The 19,205-nt window shown below is 39.9% G+C and overlaps 1 protein-coding gene across 2 annotated transcripts in view; it reads right to left on the bottom strand.

Annotated features, from left to right (window-relative positions):
* Nucleotides 1–19,205, bottom strand: part of plxna4 (plexin A4) — a 243,784-nt gene that overhangs the window by 105,462 nt on the left and 119,117 nt on the right. For both annotated transcript variants that reach the window (XM_030720671.1, XM_030720670.1), the window contains exon 4: nt 5,644–5,772. In XM_030720671.1, coding sequence (XP_030576531.1) covers nt 5,644–5,772 — 129 coding nt within the window. The remainder of the gene's footprint in view (nt 1–5,643; nt 5,773–19,205) is intronic.

The raw sequence follows: 19,205 nt of genomic DNA, 5'->3' as shown, positions 1-19,205 counted from the left end.
ACAGTGGGATTGACCTGCCCTTGTCACTCAAACTGCAACCTTAGCATCCATAATCACACCCAGTTCTATAATCTAGCTGTCCTCTTTATACCAGAACACCTATTTAGCCCACTAATAGGATGACTTGTGCGTGCACATGTGCACCCGCACATGTGTGCGTATCTGTGAGTGAAAAGAAGATCCAATTAGAGGACAGCCAATCTTTGAATTAATGAGGGGAGGGCAGGGATGACAGATTACTAGTAAGGAATTGGGGGGCATTAGGGATGGAACACTGGGGGATGGTGTATGGTATAAATGACAATGGGTTGGAAATGAAATACAGATGGAACGAAACGGGGATCAAGAGAGAGGAGTGAGAAAACTCAAAAGATTGAACTGTCGCGCACTTAAGTAATCATTCAAATCCTGACAGAAAATATCAGGGGCTGCAGGAGGCAAACTCTGTCACCCTGAAATAAAAACAAAACTAACAAAGATTACACAGTCTCAGGGTGGAGGAAAGCGGCAGGAAATGGCAGCAAAATGAATAAATGGAAGGAAACAAAATAACTACGATGTAGACATCATTTTGAGAATGCACAATACAGCATGAGAATGTGTGTTTGTGAAAGTGTTTGGCCAGCTTCCTTCTCTAATGAGTGTATAATTTGACACAGACAAGCAGGGTATAGTGTGACTCTCAGCATGATACCCAAACCCTGAAGGCTGATTTATACTCCTCTGCCAAGATGTTCCAGTGGTTCTGCCCCATTGTAACTTATTTATAATTGATTATAGTTAATTGCCAAACCGTTTAAGCAACACGAAAAGCCTGTGTTATGCATACAGCGTGACATACTTAAAAAGTAATCATTACTTTAAGTTTACTTTTAAATTAAACTGTAATGCTGCACAGAGACTCTATAGCTATTGTTAACTTTCTGTTCTCATCCCTGGTTGGGGTTTTTGCAATGGAGGGTCACAGTAATCACCTTTACACTGAAAACAGCTTTGCTAGCTAGATAGCAGGTGGCATTACACACGTTTTGTCAAGGATAAAAGAAGAAAAATACTAAGCTGCACAATCATTTTAAAGCGTATTCATGTTTGTTTTCTTTCATTCCCTGTGTGATAGTGATGATTGCAGAGAGAACAAAAACTGGATCTCTCAAGCGTATATGGATAGACAAAGCTTATAGAGCCCTTTCTCATCTTTATATAAGTTGTCTTCTCTAAAAATTACATGAAAGAGAAATATGTGCAACAAAGTATTTCAGCTTTATTCAGGTCACCTTCACTTGCAGCAGAACCTCAAACCTTCTGCTTGATGCCACTTCTATCTTCTTCTAGGAGTGGCCTCTTCCTGGAGGACAATCCACTTAATGGTTTGATGAATACGAAAATTATGTGAGTCACATGTTATGTTATGTCCTTCACACTGATTACAGTTCAACCAAACTGAGCAACTATGTAAGATGGCATTGGTTAAAACAGTGGGGTTTCTTTTCTCGAGTTTCAGAGACTTGGAGAATCAATCCCACAGTGGAGCAAGCCACATTTGCAGCATGTCACAGCTTACTAACACACTTTAAATAAAAAAATAAATAATTTATTGCTTGCTTTTACATACAAAAATACAAATCATATATAAGGAAATAAAAAACAGCGTGCAAAATATGGCACAATAAGCATCATTCTTATTAACTACTTAAATTTCTTTTTTTTTTTTACCCAAAAAGTCAGGTTTAAATTCATTTTTAATGTTCTTTCTCTGTCTCTGAAGACATTTCTACTACATTCTCCTCCAGTATAAGTATCTGACCTTCACCGTTGGGTACTGAGCTCACACAACAGCCGGGATCCAGAGGCAGCACGCCTCTTGGTCTGGCATCACCAATAAGATGAGAGTAATTCAAGGCTATGCACAGTATGGGACCAACTATATTGACCAGCTTTGTTCTAGCCTCCTGTTCTGGGCACCCTTGCTTTTCTCTCTCTACCCCTCTCTGTAGTTCTCCTTCTTTCCAAATATCACAACCTCTGTCTTTGAGTGTCTGTGTCCCAGGCCCCAGAAACAGCAGGTGGCCTTTTGCTATCGACCCAACTTGAGCTGCTTTAATAACATTTGACACCACTGGGAATTGGGAAATGTGCATGTGTATGCTGGATGTTATTCTAAACTGTCCCAACGATCCAGCAAACAGGGTTGTAGTCAATACTCCTCTGTGCTCGGGTGACCACAACATGCCCTTTGAACTTGGCAATAACTGTTAGGCTGATAAAGAGCAAAGCCAAGTATTTTAAGGTAACGTTTATCTTTGAATGCTGATCAAGCACTAATTCTTTTAAAATCTGGATAGTAGCCATAGTTCTGCATCAAAGCCAAAAGCAATTATGTGATTAAGTGTAAACTTATATCATTTCAGGTTATGTTTTTCTCTGGGAATCATTTAACAGTTAAGTTGCTTCCGCCTGAAGCAATGGCGTGACAGCGAACAATTCAGCTTAGACTTTGCAGAAAACTCTTCGAGAACCAACTTGCTGGGGGGGGGAGGGTAAAAAAAAGACTGAGCTGTGAGAATGAACTGGTAATTTCAAAAATATTGTTGCTACGTGTTCTCTGCATTTCCCATGCAGTAATTTGGGCTCATCTTCAGTGATTGAAGGCACTTAGAAACAGAGCTCTGATTCACAGAAAAATCAGGACATGCAGTGGGTGATAATAAAGCATATTTTAGCTGTCTAATCAACATGGAGAATTACATATAGCTGATAAAATGCTTAATTTAAAACACACTGAGGTATTGCAACAAATGTAAATATATAACATTATATATATTACATTATTAAAAAATAGTGGTAACCTTTGAAGGTTTTGCTCAAACATAAAAACAAAAACAAAAAAAAAACAAAACAAACAGGAAAAACAAATCAGTGAAATCAAGTTACTCTGAGTTCTAGTTTTTGGGTGTTTTTCACCCTATTCTATAAGCCCTTCAAGACTAACGCTGAATGTGTGTTTGAGCACTGTGATAAAAAAATTAAAAAAAATCACTGTCTGTGTATTTTTGTGTTCCATGTGGGGTGTTCATTAACTGCTTTCTCCATTTGTATGTATGCTAATTCCCAAATGTTCCTCCTAAACAGTTAGTGAAGGTTAGCTCCACAACTGGGCTAATAGACTAATTACTACTAAGGCCTTACGCAGACATACACACAGAGACAAACAAGCACACACACACACACACACACACACACACACACACACACACACACACACACACACACACAGTGACTATGGGACAAAAAAAATTCACATTTTTTCAATATAATCTAATTGGCATGCAAATTAAAAAAAAAAAAAAAAGCTAAATTTGTAACACGATGTTAGGAAACAACAGTGAGACATAAAGAAATCTTACTTAATGGGGGGAAAAAATGGAAGTCAAGTATTCTTAATAATTCATTTGTTAATCTGTAATATCTTTTATAAACCCAATTACATGGACTGCAATCCAAGAGAGAGAGAGGAACAGAAAACAAATTCTCACATTGCCAGTTAACAGATCTGCACAAAAGAGTAGTAATTGGATGCTGTGACAAACAGCATCCTAAATGTCCTTATTTTGCTCACTTGTGATTTGTGCTCTTCCTTTGCTTTCTCACCCTCTCTACAGATGGGCTGACTATGAGAGGCAATGAGAGCTGCATCTGAAAGGGCACCTTCAACTCACTGCGTCTGATATTTTAAAATGTTATCACGATAATCTGGGCACTTAAAATGCACGCGCGCACGTAGACACACACACACACACACACACACACACACACACACACACACACAGACAAATTGCAAATGCACCACATTAGTAAATAGTGACACTTCCATGGTGCCAGACAGGTCTATAATCCTCTGGAAGCTGCAAACAATGTACAGGGGTAATAACTGATGCCAACAAAACAGCAGTTGCCTTCTGCGATTGTGGGTGGCAGGAGATGAAGCGGACACTGAGAGGGGGTATGATATGCGCATTATCCGTACTTCAGAGCCTCTGCAAAATTGTTTCTAACAGTCACATTAATAATGAACAGCAAACAGACAGCAATTCACTGGTGGCTTCATTGGGCCTTCGTGATTTAATTGCTAACAGTGCCTCATGGAAAGTGTTGCAGTGGTTAAATGTAACTAAATAAATGCTGTAATTAGGTGCGGTTCTAGAATGCTGATAAACTATGGCAGCAAAAGCACTGAGCCACCTGCACGGCTGGTTCCTAAACGGTTCCACTTTCCAACAATATCACTAACAAATTGACTTGTTGCAATGGTGGCATCCTATTACAGTACCTCAATCGACTTCAGATCTTTCTCACATTTGTAAAGGTCAATTGAATGGCTAGGTGCGTGATTTTATACATCTGGAGGAAAAAAACTGTAGGCTAAGAGGTACTTTGCATCCCAACTATAAAGCTATCTTGTTAAGATAGTACAGTAAAATGTTGCTTATATATCCCATATGTCACATCCATAGTGTGTTTTTGTCCTGTCTCTCTCCCTTGCATGTTAATGCCCCTCCCTGAGCCTTGCTCTGCCAGAGGTTTCTTCCTGTTAAAATAGAGTTTTTCCTTCCCACTGTCACCAAGAGCTTAGTCATCAAGGAATAATCTGATTGTTGGCGTTTTCTGTCTATTATTGTTTGGGTCTTTATCTTACAATATAAAGCACCTTGGGGTGACTGTTGTTATGATTTGGTGCTATATAAACTGAACTGAGTTTAACTGAATTGAACTGGATTTAATCTGCATCAGTATATGGATACAATTTTCAGTTCTTTTAATGTTGTACTGATAGTTGAACAAACTACTGTTGGTAGCTTTAGTTAAGCCAGGTGTGTAATTACTTTATTGACTGCTGTTGAATGCCACAGGTCTATGAATTTACCGTTTCATATTGGTGACCTAGCTGTGGTTATTATCTGGCTTTGGTGAGAACACTGAAGAAATGAAGTCATTTTTGCAGCGAACTGAAGTTTTTCCATTTTTTAAGTGAACTTTGATCACTTGACATTCAGAGCTTCACATAACTCATCAACCACATCATCTATTGTACATGCAAATTATTATGCAAGTCCATGCTTGAGCTGTGTGTAAAATATAAAGGGAAAGCGAATATCTAACACAGTCAGTGATTCAGAGGGGTGTCCATTTATGTGACTTTCCGTGGTGCTATTTTGGCAAGGTTTTGCCTCTGATAGAGGTGTTTGCAGCCTGTGTCCATTACATAGAGTGCTGCTATTTCGCTCCACATTCCATGTCATCAAAGGTACCAAGAGAGATGTGTATGTGCGAATCTGCCTACTCAGACATACACACCAGCACACACAAAAGTGGACTAAGACCACTCTTCTCTCTCCCCCCATAATTCAACACATTTATTCACTCCAGCTCTACCCTCACAGTCTGTTTCTATAAAAAGATATAGTCACAACATCCAATGGTCCATCTAATCCTGTTCTCTCCTCTAGTCAGGCTGTAATGAAATCCTCTATTGCCATACCAAAGGTTATTCTACCCTGTGACATAAGAAAATGATAAATGCCAGTGGTTATAATATTGAGTCAGCAGGGAGGAGTTTTGATGTATGTGTTTGTTTGTGTGTCTGACCTGGGTCTCAGACATGACATAGAGGTAGTGATGGTCAGAAGAGAAGGCCATGTCTCTGAGGATGGGTCCATTCTCCACAGCCTGCACAGTTTCATACTGAAGGGCACGTGAGGAGCCGTCTACACGGATCTAAAAGCAAGAAGAGAAGCACATTAAAAGATTACCATACTGTACATAATATACATTTTGAATCACTCCTTCACAACCTTTGCTTCATGGGCACTGCAAGGATGACACTGACAACCTAACATGAATCAACTGCTCAGAAAGTCCAATTACATAAATGTGTAAATGAGCAACCAGCTGAAGACATAACACTGAAATAAAGAACAGCTGAGGTGCAAATAAGAAAAGTGAGAGTGAAAATGGTTGCCTTCCAGGAAGGACTTGGCAATGGAACAAAGGTAGTTTCTAGGACAACAAAGCGTGCAAATAGGAATGCAGAAATCATTTAAAAGGTACTTTTGGATGTTTTATTATCAAAACAGTCCAGGATATATCTGACTTAGAATTTTGCCTTGCATCGAGGCTGTCGGTGCTGTAGCTGAGAAGGAAGACTTTCTTTATCGCAGTTTGAGCCATTCAAAAGTGATTATGGTAATAAGGCATCTGGGCAAGAGGTGTGGTCTATGGGCCCCTAGGTGAGTTTACTCAGCAGAAAGTGCATGGAATTGGGCCCGTGGACACTTGCTGATGTGATGGAAGTGGTCTGGGTTGTGCCAGAACATCTGCTTACATTGTCACACACACACATACCATCTGAGTGTGTGCACCAAATGATCCTTTCTAAATCTTGTCCTCTGGCTCCATTTTACCAGTAACACAAAGTCCTGACATGTACCTAACTAAGCAACTTTCAGCACCCAGTAGAATAGACACACACACACACACAGAAAGAGGTGTGAAGCAAGTCTTGTTAAAGTTGTGAGGACTCTTGGTAGTTCTTTGTGCTCTTCAGCACATAAGGGTTCACAGGTAACAGGCATAAACAGGAGATAATTGGATAGGAAGCAGATGGTCAACTAGACAGGTGAGTCACTATTTGATTAATTATAATAAGCTTAGGACAGCATACTCTATGCCCTATCTGTCTGAATATCATAAGGTGACACATCTTTAACTAAAGCCTCTTTCAGGTCAGGAAGTCTGACTGAACCAGTCGATAAAATGGCCCTGAAAGGTGCTTGTGTTTGTTAAGGACTGGATGAAAAGGACTGGTGGGCATTTGCATTTTTTCAGTTTCACCTTGTAAGATTTATTTTAGGAAATTCTTCTTCTTTTTTTTGGCACTATGAGTCATGATATGTTCTTTTTCTCTCAAGGCTTTAAATTTCTATCACTATAACTTTTAAGGCGATGTTAAGAAACTCAATCAGGATGTTCTTTATAGTAAGCGACAATGTTAGTTGTTTCTACCTTTCCTTTATCCTCCACATAACAAAAACCAAAGAATCTGCAGCTCTCTATAGTTCAAAGCAACTTTCCTTTGTCTTTGCTTTGACAGTCAACTATTGTAGCGCAAAGAAAGAAGCCTAAGTACACAGGCTGCAGTTTAAGTGCTGCCCTACCCTGCTGTTTCTGCTGATATCCCCTTTCACAACATCACATTTCTTTAAACAGACACCTTCTTTAACCCTGAGTTCACCCCACTCTCCCTCCTTTTTTGTTTCTCATTCATTCTCATTTCTCTTCCTTTTTTTTTTTCCCCCAGCCTCCTGCTTGGCTTGTGTAGTGGCCTCGATCTCAAAGAACCTTGAGTTCTTTTTTTTTTAACAAAGCCCAACACACTTCCACTGGGAACCATTGTACGCACTAGGGTCAGTTGCAAAGAAAGGAACAGAAGGCAAATAGGAGAGAAGGAAAGAAGAGAAGGAGACAAGAAGAAAGAAACTTTCTTGTAAGCCAGGGCTCAATTCAGCAGGTGGGGTTATCTTATCTGCCCAATTGAGGGGGTGTTAATTTTAGGTGTTCAAGCACACACACACACACATGATTCATCGTTTGTGCATGCACATATATGGAAACGTGTATCAGTTTACCTCGACAGCATGTGATAAGGTTTCGAGTCATTTGCTGTGTAGAGTTAAAGGGCTGACAGTCTATAGCAGCCACTGAATATAGAGTTTTATTGTGTTGGGACAGATCCACAGTCACCAAGGAGCAAAGAGGCTTCAAGGGGAAGTTCCTGTATATTATCCCTCAATCTGACCACCAACAAAACAAACAAGCCACCAGGGAGCGCAGAGCACGTCTGCAAGAATGCAACGCTAGCTGGTTTAGTCACACTGGGATTGGAGGGGAACACACAGGGGAGAAGGACTGATTTAAATCAAGGACCAGTGGACTTGTTTGTACAATAATTGGCACATACAAAAGGGGCTGTAGGTTTTAAAACAGAGTCGTCTTCATCTGCTTTGATATCAAACTCAGCTCCTAAAAGAATTTATAAAAAATGTGCACTTACTACATGAAAAGTGCTTTATAATTAGACAAAGAAAAGGCACAGCAAACAAAAAAAAATTAAAATTAATGATATGGTTTGTTATGAAAATACTAATCCCAGATTTATTATCAGAGACCGTAATTATTAATATATCTTAAAGTATTTTTTTTTCATCAGCCTAAAATCATTAAGGCAGCCACACTGGTGCTAGCCAATATTATCAGATTCCTTTTCAACAGTAATAAAGTGGATTAGCTGCTCTATGCTAAATGGATTACAATGCTAATCTCTGCTATCACATTAGCGCTACACAATAGACATTCACTGCCAGACAGACTTCATTTTGCCTCAGAGTAGTGGGAAGGTGAGAGATGCGCTAGGCCCACATATAGATGAACACATACACACCAGTGTATTCACACAAGTGACTGCACGTGCAGAAACATTGGCAGTTCACTGTCTCTCTCTTTCACACGCCTATACACACACATACAGGCTGTCTGGCTGGAGATGCTCGTATGCTAATGAGGGATACTCTGGGAAGAGCTGGGAGATTTACTGGCACTTTTGACTCAGAGCGCACACACAGAGCATACTTGTGTAGTAAATATTCCTTTAATAGCCCAGAGTGGATCGGGAGCACCATGCAAGTGATTCACACCATCACAGTTCACATGGAGAAAAATCCCCCCACAAAAGTGACCACTTTGTCCAGATACAGCATCCACCTAGTGGCTGTGACAGATAACTACAACAGTTCTATCATGAACAGTGGGTTCTGCAGTAATAATGTACAGAGACACACACAGAGTATCTTTTCTCAGTGATTGCACTGTCACAAAAATACATTTAGTGCATATAAAATATTTTTATATAGATATTTAAAGTTACTTGGGCCTGACTATAAAAGTTTTTCTCGGAAACTACAAAAAAAACGACAAAAAAAAAAAAAACAGTATGAACAGAATGTGAGTGCAGTGCAGATCAAAAAGAATGAATCTAATGACTGCAGATGATTTAATAAAACAGTCAGAGTGCAGAGAAAAACAAGTGGAACATCATGTGCAGATGGTATTTCCTGCCTTGAATGTGTCCATGAAAAATCATATGCCTAAAGTCACCATTTCCCTCTCTCCATGGGGCTAACAGCTAGCAGAAGGTGCGATACAGACGGGGAAGCCATTCCGGTGTGAAAACCACAGGATTACCCTCGCTCAGTTTGCTCACATTGGCACTCTATGCCGCAAAAGCACATGGAAGGTATGGTATTTCCTCTGACATGTCTGTGGGCTGGAAAAAAAACAGAATGGTAACATAGGATGCTCTGAAAAAAATCTGTCGTGTTAAATGTTGCATTATTTTGTATGACAGAAAATAGAAAAGATGCAGAAATAAATTAGAGGACAGTAAAGAAAAAAATAAGATTATTGCAATGTCAGGACACAGAGTGCCTGTTTTGTCATGGTTGAGTCAACAAACACCTTCCATATCCTTAGTCAATAATCTCGTTGCCCCTCTGGAACACTCTTCTAGTAAAAATTGCCCTTTGAAATTCAGTACCTCTGGTTACACATCTCAGAACATCTATTGATTTTGGATCATCTCTGAACTCGGGCTGCTATTGTGCAGAAACCGCTTTACATCACATCATGACATAGATTGTCCACATGTTAGGACTAGTCAAGTCAATCATCAAGAGAAATAAATATACTGCTGTGATTAAATGTAGGAGATACACAGCCACAACCACACCATCGAGATAACAGCACATTATCAAAAGAGCAAACTGAAGGTAGCACATCATTAGCTGTCCCTGCTTGGAGGGTCACAGTTGGAAGCTGGAGCATATCCCAGTTGACACTGGGCGAGAGGTGGGGAATACACTTGTTGCCTATCAATCACAGGGCTAACACAGAGGCACAGTCAACAATTAACACTCACATCCACACCTACAGTGCGAGTGTATGACCAATTTGGACTGGTCAGTTAATGTCACATACACTCACTGGCCACTTTATTAGGTATACTTTGCTAGTACCGGGTTGCATCCCCTTTTGCCTTTGCAAAACTGCCTTAAATTGTCATGGCATAGATTCAACAAGGTGCTGGAAACATTCCACAGAGATCTTGGTCCATATTGGCATGATAGCATCACACAGTTACTGCAGATTCGTCAGATGCACATGTGCGATATGAATCTCCAACTCCACCACATCCCAAAGGTGCTTTATTGGACTGAGATCTGATGACTATGGAGGCAATTTCAGTACACTGAACTCACTGTCATGTTCAAGGAATCAGTTTAAGATGATCTGAGCTTTGTGACATGGTGTGTTATTACTGTGGTCATTAAGCTCTCCCCTGACCTCTTTTTTTTCCTCTTTTTTTTTGTAAGCTCTCTAGAGATGTAGATGTGAGGGAAGATCCGAGTAGATCAGAAGTTTCTGAAATACTCATGCCAGCCCGTCTGGTCCCAGTAAGCAAAGTCACTTTAATCACTTTTCTTTCCAAATTAAATTTTTTGGTTCTACATGCCTAAATGTACTGAGTTGCTGCCATATGATTGGTTGATTAGATATTTAAGTTACTAAGCAATTGAACCTTTTGTACCTAATGAAGTGAGTGCATATGGACTGTGGGAGGAAGTGAATTAACTGCTGAAACTCTGTATTTAAAATAAACTTCTTAAACATACAAAAACTTCAGAAGAGAAACTTTTTGGTTCTGAGTAAGGCCAGTGAGAGAGCCTGCAAAATGATGTCCCTGCCTATGACGGCATGGATTTTGGAGTGGCAAAAGGAAGGCTTGTCACACAGAGTTGCAGTCTGTTTTGCGTGGCACACAAACTAACTCACCGTGGCTGGAACACACACCGTGACCAACGTGCTGCTAGGGGAAGCCAGAATAAGCTGCTGACTAAAGTATCACTATGGTCTGACACGTATCATGGAACCACAGTGAGGTGAGTGGGCCGGAGCAGAAAGTCATCCAAAGTCATACAGCATGCTGGGAAAACTAAATTTCCACAATATTTGTGCAAAGAATTTCACTAATCTTCTGAAACACACACATGGCCAAACTCAGTGCCCTGCCAGCATTTCTGCAGCTAAAGGGGTCATGAACTCTTTTGTTTTGGATATGCTAAAGTAATCCTGGCTTCCACTGTTAAATAAATAAAAAATAAACCTTATTTTTTAATCAAGCAGACCTAATACATACTTAAAAGAAGGTAATAAAGCAAATTGATCTTTAGTGACAGGAGAAATATTTAATAAATGAGGCTATAGGAAGGTAGCAGGAATCACCAAAGATAAAGGGAAAATAACAAAAAGACAAAATTAGAAACAAGAGGTGAGTAACAACAATCTGAAAAACACTTCCAGATTAAATACACACCAGAAAGAATGGTAATAAGGTAATAAGAAAACAAATGGAAGAAAAAGGGACAGAGAGTCACATGAAGGAATACCCTTCAAAATAAAACAGGAAGTAACAGAAAATACAAAACTCAGACCAGAAGACACAGAAAGCTTATGATAGAAAAACCTCAAAGGTGACCATTTTTCAGCACAGCTGTGCTGTTCAGTTCAGCACAGTTCAGTGTTTGCAAATCTTGTTATGACAATTAGGAAGTTTTGGTTTGGCAGCATCTAACTTTAGCTGCTTAATGCTATGAACAAACTGTTTTGGCTTGGCTTCACTTGATAATGAAATAAGACATAAATTAGTTTATTTTTTTAAATTAATGTTTTAGACACTTTGGTTTAAAATGCAGGCAGACTGTCAGTGTTATATTCACCAATAGCTGTAAATAAATAAAAATTATAACCAATTAAATTCCAATAGTCCAAAGTTATAATAAAAAAAGAAAAACAACTCTTGTAAAGAGCTCATATCACTTACAAGATCTTTACAAGAGTTATTCTGTTAGTTTTACAAACTTACAAGTATTTCTAAAAGTATGACAGAATACAAGTGTCAATATCAAGTTTTCCACAGGTCATGTCTTTAAGGCCTTCAGCCTTTTCTTGGTTTGAGATATCATCATAAGCATTTTGAACAGAGAACAGTACGGCCAAATGCCAAAAGACACCGCAACCTGACTTGCCACACTCAGGCTCAGGTTTTCACCCTTGTTTAAAGCAGACAGCAGTGTTAGGTACTCATCCAGGCAAAGCAGGACATGTATTAAGAGACTAGAAAGAGACTCAGGCAGATAGACAGAGACAAGGGAGAGGAACATTAACCGTGAAAGAGACGGGGGGAAAAAAGAAGCAACGTATCGTCACTACATAATGGCAATGTGTCTCTCCACGCATTCTATTCATACCGACAGCAACACAATGGTGGCTGTCTGATTGCCCAAATCTGTCCAGCTTGCTGAAACATATGGCAGACAGAGAGAAAAGAGGGCTGAGGGGGGGCTGAGCAGAAAGAATAACAGAAGGAAAGGGGGCTAGAGGCGGACTGGCTCCATCTCTCAGTGTCAATCAATGCCAGAAAAAGCTCTGCACTTCCACATTCAATGCCTCGATATTTAGCTTGAGGCGAGATGGACTGGTGCAACACTAGTGGGGGAGTGTAGATAATTTGACATTAATCTGAGGGTATTAACAAGAATGTCGCACCCAAATGTGGGATGCCAGGCTGGTCGTGCAGCATTGTTAGAATACAGAGTCTCATATGATCTGCTGGCTATTGCCAGCAAGAGTTATTAGGGACAATCAAAAACAGACACGTGGTTTTATTCTGAAAAGAAGATGTCTGGCCAGGATGCAGTAAATCTGTTCAATTTCAACAAGTATTGTAGGTGACACATAAATAACTAATGCTATGGGGGTTTTTCTACATCTACGTTGTCTTTGGGCAGAGTATTTTATATTTTATGACAAGCTACAATAGTGTCATCTTGTAGTTATTCAAATAATACAACAGTGACTCAGTGGTTTATAGCTTTCCTTTATGAAAGTAAAATATTCAGTCAGTTTATTAAAGACAGATTTAAAATTCCTCTTCTTTTTTCAACTCAGCTCCTCTGTATAGGAAGATGAGTGAGCAAAAAAAAAAAAAAAAAAAAGCCCCACTGAGTGGAACTGAACTCATTCTATGCTTTAATTCACTATTCTCTGTTTTATGTTTGCAATTAGGCATATCTGCTACACAGCAGGATTTTAATTAATGCCTTTCCCTGATGCCTTCTCTGTGAGAGAAGGTGCTATGTGGGTGCAAATCAAGGAAATGTCATTGTTAGCGGGGAAGCAACTACAAAGATTTGCACTGCCATTGTCAAAAATGTGGAGAAATGTGACTTCTACAGTCGTGCCCCTGTTGAGTTTAAACTTGTTTAGGTTAATCTTCTATAGATGATTCATTTTTGGCTTGGCAGTTTAGGAATAAAAGGAACGGCACGATAAAAACACATCCTTGTTTTGGTTGCTCCAGTTCAGTTTAAACCCTGAGATAGACCTGTCCAAGGTGTACCCCGCCTCCTGCCCTATAACAGCTGGGATAGGCTCCAGCCCCACCATGCCCCTGAACTGGATAGGAAGAAGGGCTGGATGGATACGCAACCTTTTAAACTTAACTGACTGACTTGTATTTCTTTGCTGGTTAGAAAAATGGTATAATGCAGATGCCTGGCAGATAGTGGAGGGCATAGCAGCAGCAATATAAAGTAACATATAAGGGAAATAAAAGGCTGAATCAGAGGTAGCATATGTGCACTTAATGCTACTCCAGTAAATATTTTTAACCATCTCCCACCTGAGATCTGACACTAAATCAGGCAGAGCTGCAGGGGGACCCCCTGATTCGGTGACTGACCGCTGTAGCATTAAAGGTGTGGTACCTTTTAGCCTGCAGGTCCATGTGGTCTACTAATCTAACCTTATCCACCTGCTGAGAGATAGACAGAGAAGGCAGGAAGAGAAGTACAAGAATGTTATTGTGAGGGATGATGGTGGTGAACGTGAAAGGGGACAAGTGTCCGGAGGCTTCCTAACTTTCCCCCCTGCCCTCCTCTCCTCGCTCAGTCTCCTCTATGCCTTCAAAGGATGAGTGACAGCTTCCCTTGCTATCATTGCCTTCACTTTTGAGCTGCCTTAGAGCACTGTGACCAGGCAGGGGGCTCACAGCTCAGCTTTTGTTACTCATTTCCCTGCTCTGCTATTTCTTTGCTCCTTTTTTTCCATCTCTCTCTCTCTGCTGTTCTGCCTCCATCTTTAAGTCATGAGGTTGTCTAAAATACCTGCAGGCTTGTGGCCAGTTCAATCTAGAGAACATTTGTGACCTCTTGACTTCTGATGTCTCACTCAGTTTCTCTCATTTACTTTTTTCCCCCCTCCTGTTCTGAAATTTCACTCCTCCTTTTATATTATGGTGTAGTCTCTTCTGTCAGAGCTCAGACTCAGTGTTTTATATGTTGTCTCCCATTCACTCACCCTCTCTGTAATCGTCCTTGCATGTCTTTAGACTAAAGATCCTTCGCACTATTTTTGCTGTCAAATGTGACTGGAAATAAGTAGCCTTGAAGGCTTTTTTTTTTATTTCATTACGCCTTATAAAGCATATTGAAATATGGTTACTGATGGTGTTAATTTTTACAGTTAATATAGAAAAATAGATCAGCATGTTTTGCTTCATTATTGCAGACAAATTCCTAGAAGAGGAAAGTCCATATGCACATTTCTCATTCAAATCTATTATTTCCCCTAAAGTGCTTATTTTGTTACCTCATTTTGTCTGCAGTGACAAGAACTGCTGTTCCTGCAGCCTCTGCTGGAGCTACTGTCTGGCCCACAAGAACCTCACAGAGGCAATGGCATAATTTGAGGGCATATCACCACCTGTGTCTCTATTAGCGTTGCAACCTGGTGGCAGTGCCACTGAGTGGAGTGCACCCCATTATATAATGTGACCAGAGGCCACAGTGCGAGAGCTAAAAGGCTTTGGGAACCATTAATGAAGTCAACATGCCCCCCGGAGAAGTGAGGTCACCATATCAGCCTATTGTATCAAATCAAGGCTTTCAGCCATACCCTTAGAATTGCAAGGACCAGGACACTGGACATGTGGTGAGGCAAAACATGGCTAGCTTTATGTTAGAGAAGCAGAGGGAAAATTTAAAATAAAAAAAAAAGGTTGAAATGGAATTAAATATCCGCCTTTTCTCTCTTTCTACAACCAAGTTAAGTGCATTTCCATTATCTATTTTTATTATTATCCTAATATGCTGCGCTGCCACCAAAACAGCACCTGACCTGTCAAGCGCTGACTCTACAATATATCTGAATGCATTAGCAGCAGATGACTGGAGTACTGTATGTTGAATGCAGCAGCACAGATCTGAGCTGTTCCATTTCCAAGAATGGAGAGAAACGTGTACGCATCTGATCCGACACACACAGTCCTGCCAACGGCTTTCAGCTATGGCACTAACTCAACAGGTGCCTGTCATAGACTATGAAACCCAGCAATGCATCAAACGAAGGCGGGGAAGTTCAAGACTGCTAAATTGTTTTAGGCACTAAAAATAAAGTGATGATATTCCCCAAAAATAAATGATTAAGTGCAGTAAGCAGGGGGGAAAAAACTCAATGAAATTTATATTTGCTGTTGCCACTCTGCTGGTGAAATAGAGGTAATTTTCCTCGTTACACTTGAGCACAGTTTTTCAAATTACTTGCAGGGATGATGCTGAACTAGAGACATTTCTACTGTGATTTTAAACCATTTAAACCATCTCAGTTTCTCTTCATTCAACTCTGAACTCAATAGCGCTAAGAACAGGGGTCTATAAGGACCACAGCATCATTTTGCAGAGTTGTTTAAGACTGTAGTTGTGTGTGTGGAGATGAAATTCAGGGCCCATCCAACACCTTTCTAATGGTGCTGAAGCACGAATAAGAGTTTAAACATCTTAAGTGCAAAAACATTTGGGAAAAAAAGTTTACAATTAAAAAACTGCTTTGCAAATGTTTTTTGAAAAGAAAATGTATTTGACACCTGCTTTTGATAAGTAACTATGAAAACACAACTTTTATTTGCTTTTAAAAATCTCTACTGGGCACTTTTAACTGAATTTTTATCAGTTATCTAAATCCTGCTTCCCTCGCTGTCAATCACCAATTTATATAACTACTGAGGATAATGAGTAGAGGATCTGTTTGTTGGTAAACCTTTGATCAGTCTTGCACAAAACAGGTTTATATTTCTCTTTGGGATGAATATGAGGTTGGCAGATAAAGGTCCAATGACAGACTTTGATCAGCATTCAAAGGATCACTCGCTATCACCCCCCCTCTGTGACCTTTATGCATCTCGTACCAAGCTGTAACAGGGTAGAGTGTGGGCTTTTCTTGACCAGAACATACTCGGCTTCTATAAATGTCAATCAGTAGCATATCCAACAAGGGTGCTGGAGAAGGGTCAAGTCCCCAAAAAAGATGTCTGGATCTGATAATGGCCTAATGACAGGCTCTGATCAACTTTAGCCAAGGAGAAAGCACGACTTTGAGAACTCTTGTGCCATTCTTTACCAAACTATGCTTTGTTTCAGTGGTTTTCTCTCTTTTTGTACTTGCTTATCAGTCTGTCCCCTTTTCTCTGGTCAATACTTATTTTCAGCTTGTTTACCAGGACAAACAGAGCAGTTCATTGACTTCAAGAGTGTGATTGGTGTCCTCGGAGATAAGCACAAATATATATTAAATGCACACAGACTTACACCGATACAAGTGCAAACAAAGGAAAGAGAACAACAACAAAAAAAAAAAAAGCTAAACGATGCTGAACTTTTAACCATTTGACTACTAATGTGGCAAATAAAGGGTAGAGAAAAAGGCTGTGTGTGTGTGTGTGTGTGTGTGTGTGTGTGTGTGTGTGTGTGTGTGTGTGTGTGTGTGTGTGTGTGTGTGTGTGTGTGTGTGTGCGCGCGCGCGCAGGTGTGTGAATAATAGATGGGGAGCTGAGAGCCAGACGCTGTCTGAGAGCAGACTTCACCCTGGATCCTGTTACCACACACTGCCATCAGAATAACTCTAGAGACACAGGCATACTCTTACACACAAACACACACACACACACCTAAAGTTCAAGCACTAAATATGTGCACAGTTTTGTGCCCACACAATCACATACACCAGAATGCAAAAAGGTCATCTTAACACTACCTCTGTCTTGAGTCTCTGGTCAGATATAATCACATAACTGAGTAACGTGACCTTGCAACAGAAAATTTTCTTTTAAAAAAAAAAAGGAAAAAGAAAAAAGCACGAATGTGATGAAGGAAATTGTTTTTAAACATTCTCCTGAAAAATAAGGTATTCTACTTGTGCGGTGATGCCTGAGCAGAATCACACATACACACAGATTAAATTTATGGATAACTGACTTCAGCTGGAGACCACTCGTATTCATGAATTCATAAATTATCAATGCTCTTACCTTTCAGACCTGAGCAGATCTGTGTGCGTACGTATGTGTGCACCAACATTTGCACTGGAAGCATTCATTGCCTACCGTTCACTTCAATGTTGTGGTGATTTACGAGCTACCTACCAAAGTTTCTAATTAAATAGGGAAGCACCTCAAAACCAATTCCTCAGAGATAAGCAGATGTGATTCTGTGTTTCCTCCTTACTGTCTACACAAGTGTGTTTGTGTGTATGTGTGCATATATTTGTGCACTCCCTTATTCTCAGCCCCAAGGGCACTTCCTTTTTCCTTTCTCATCTCTCCCCTTTGCCTTTATTCCTTTATTAAACAGACTGGCACACTCCCTCTATTATACCTGTTTTCCCACTGAAGTGAAAAATTGCATTGCTGGCCTAGCAGAGAGAGAGGGAGACAGAGAGGCAGACAGTGAGAAAATGAAAAACAAGGAGGAGGACGGGGAGCGCGAGGAATAACACTGCGCTAAACCCTTGAGGCATGTGTTGATTCACCAACTGCTATAATAATGGAAACGTTGGAGGAAAGAGAATGAAAAAGAGCAAGGAGTCTAAAGGCCAATGTCCACTGAAAATGGCTCGGATACAGTCCATGATGGTTGTGTATGTGTCTGAAAAAAATACGTAACTGGTTGTTATAACAGTTTTCTAGTCCACCAGCCGCACAGGGCCTGCGAAAGCAACCCCTCATACAGTTTTTACTAGAGCAGTAAGTGTGCATTTCACATACTGCATGTAGCAATCAGAAAACATCACTGGATCAAAGCTATTATTAGTGTGTTGAGATACATGCCAAATGATTAAACTGTGCTCATATTACTTATAATCGTTAGCCACGTGGAGCTAATAAAGTCTGGTTAAAACATGCTAAAAAGCTGTAATGTTAAAGATTCATTTTTTAGAAGAAAAACAAGGATTTTGTTGCACCCCTAAAAGTATACTTTATGTATAATGAATTAAGTGCAATAACAAAAGCAAGACTAAAAAAAACAAACAAAAATAGCTTGCATAAAATTAGCCTGAGCATGTGCTTTTTAAAATTGGTAACTATGCATACAAATGCAGTACTTCAAACCCTTCTACACACGGGTGACTGAAAATGAAGTGTGACCATGGAGAACTCCCTCTTTTGTAATTATTTGAGAGCAATATTTCTTTTCTTTTTGTCTGTTTGCTTGACAATGCAAATACTCGTAAATACAAGCAAGAGTTTGACGTTGCTATGAAATGTCCATCAAAAGAGAAATGTGAGGACAGAGACGAGATATACCGTACACACCCTGAAGAAACAGGTCAGTTGCTTAAGGTCACTTTTATTTTATTTTCTCCTGCCCCTGTCTTATTCTCACTTCAAACATCCACCGGAGGCGAGCACATTAATCACAACATATAACACAATTTCATTTCTATGTCTCCCCGTATGGGGTACAATACCTCACCCTGAATTATGTCTGACATACTAGAAATATAACATTAGGCTGAGACTCTACTTTAACTTTAATACAGTAATAGGGTTGCTGGAGGGCTTGCCAGAAAAAAACAAAAACAACCACAAAAAACATGAGTTATTACTTTGTGTGACACTTATTTCTTGGTGGTGTGGCAATTGCTTTACCTTGTGATATAAGCTAAATAATGCATTCCATTAATTCCTGACTGGGTCATGTTTT

The sequence above is a fragment of the Archocentrus centrarchus genome, chromosome 23, assembly GCF_007364275.1.
Source record: "Archocentrus centrarchus isolate MPI-CPG fArcCen1 chromosome 23, fArcCen1, whole genome shotgun sequence".
Classification (NCBI taxonomy): Eukaryota; Metazoa; Chordata; class Actinopteri; order Cichliformes; family Cichlidae; genus Archocentrus; species Archocentrus centrarchus.
This window is presented reverse-complemented; position numbering and strand designations above follow the sequence as displayed.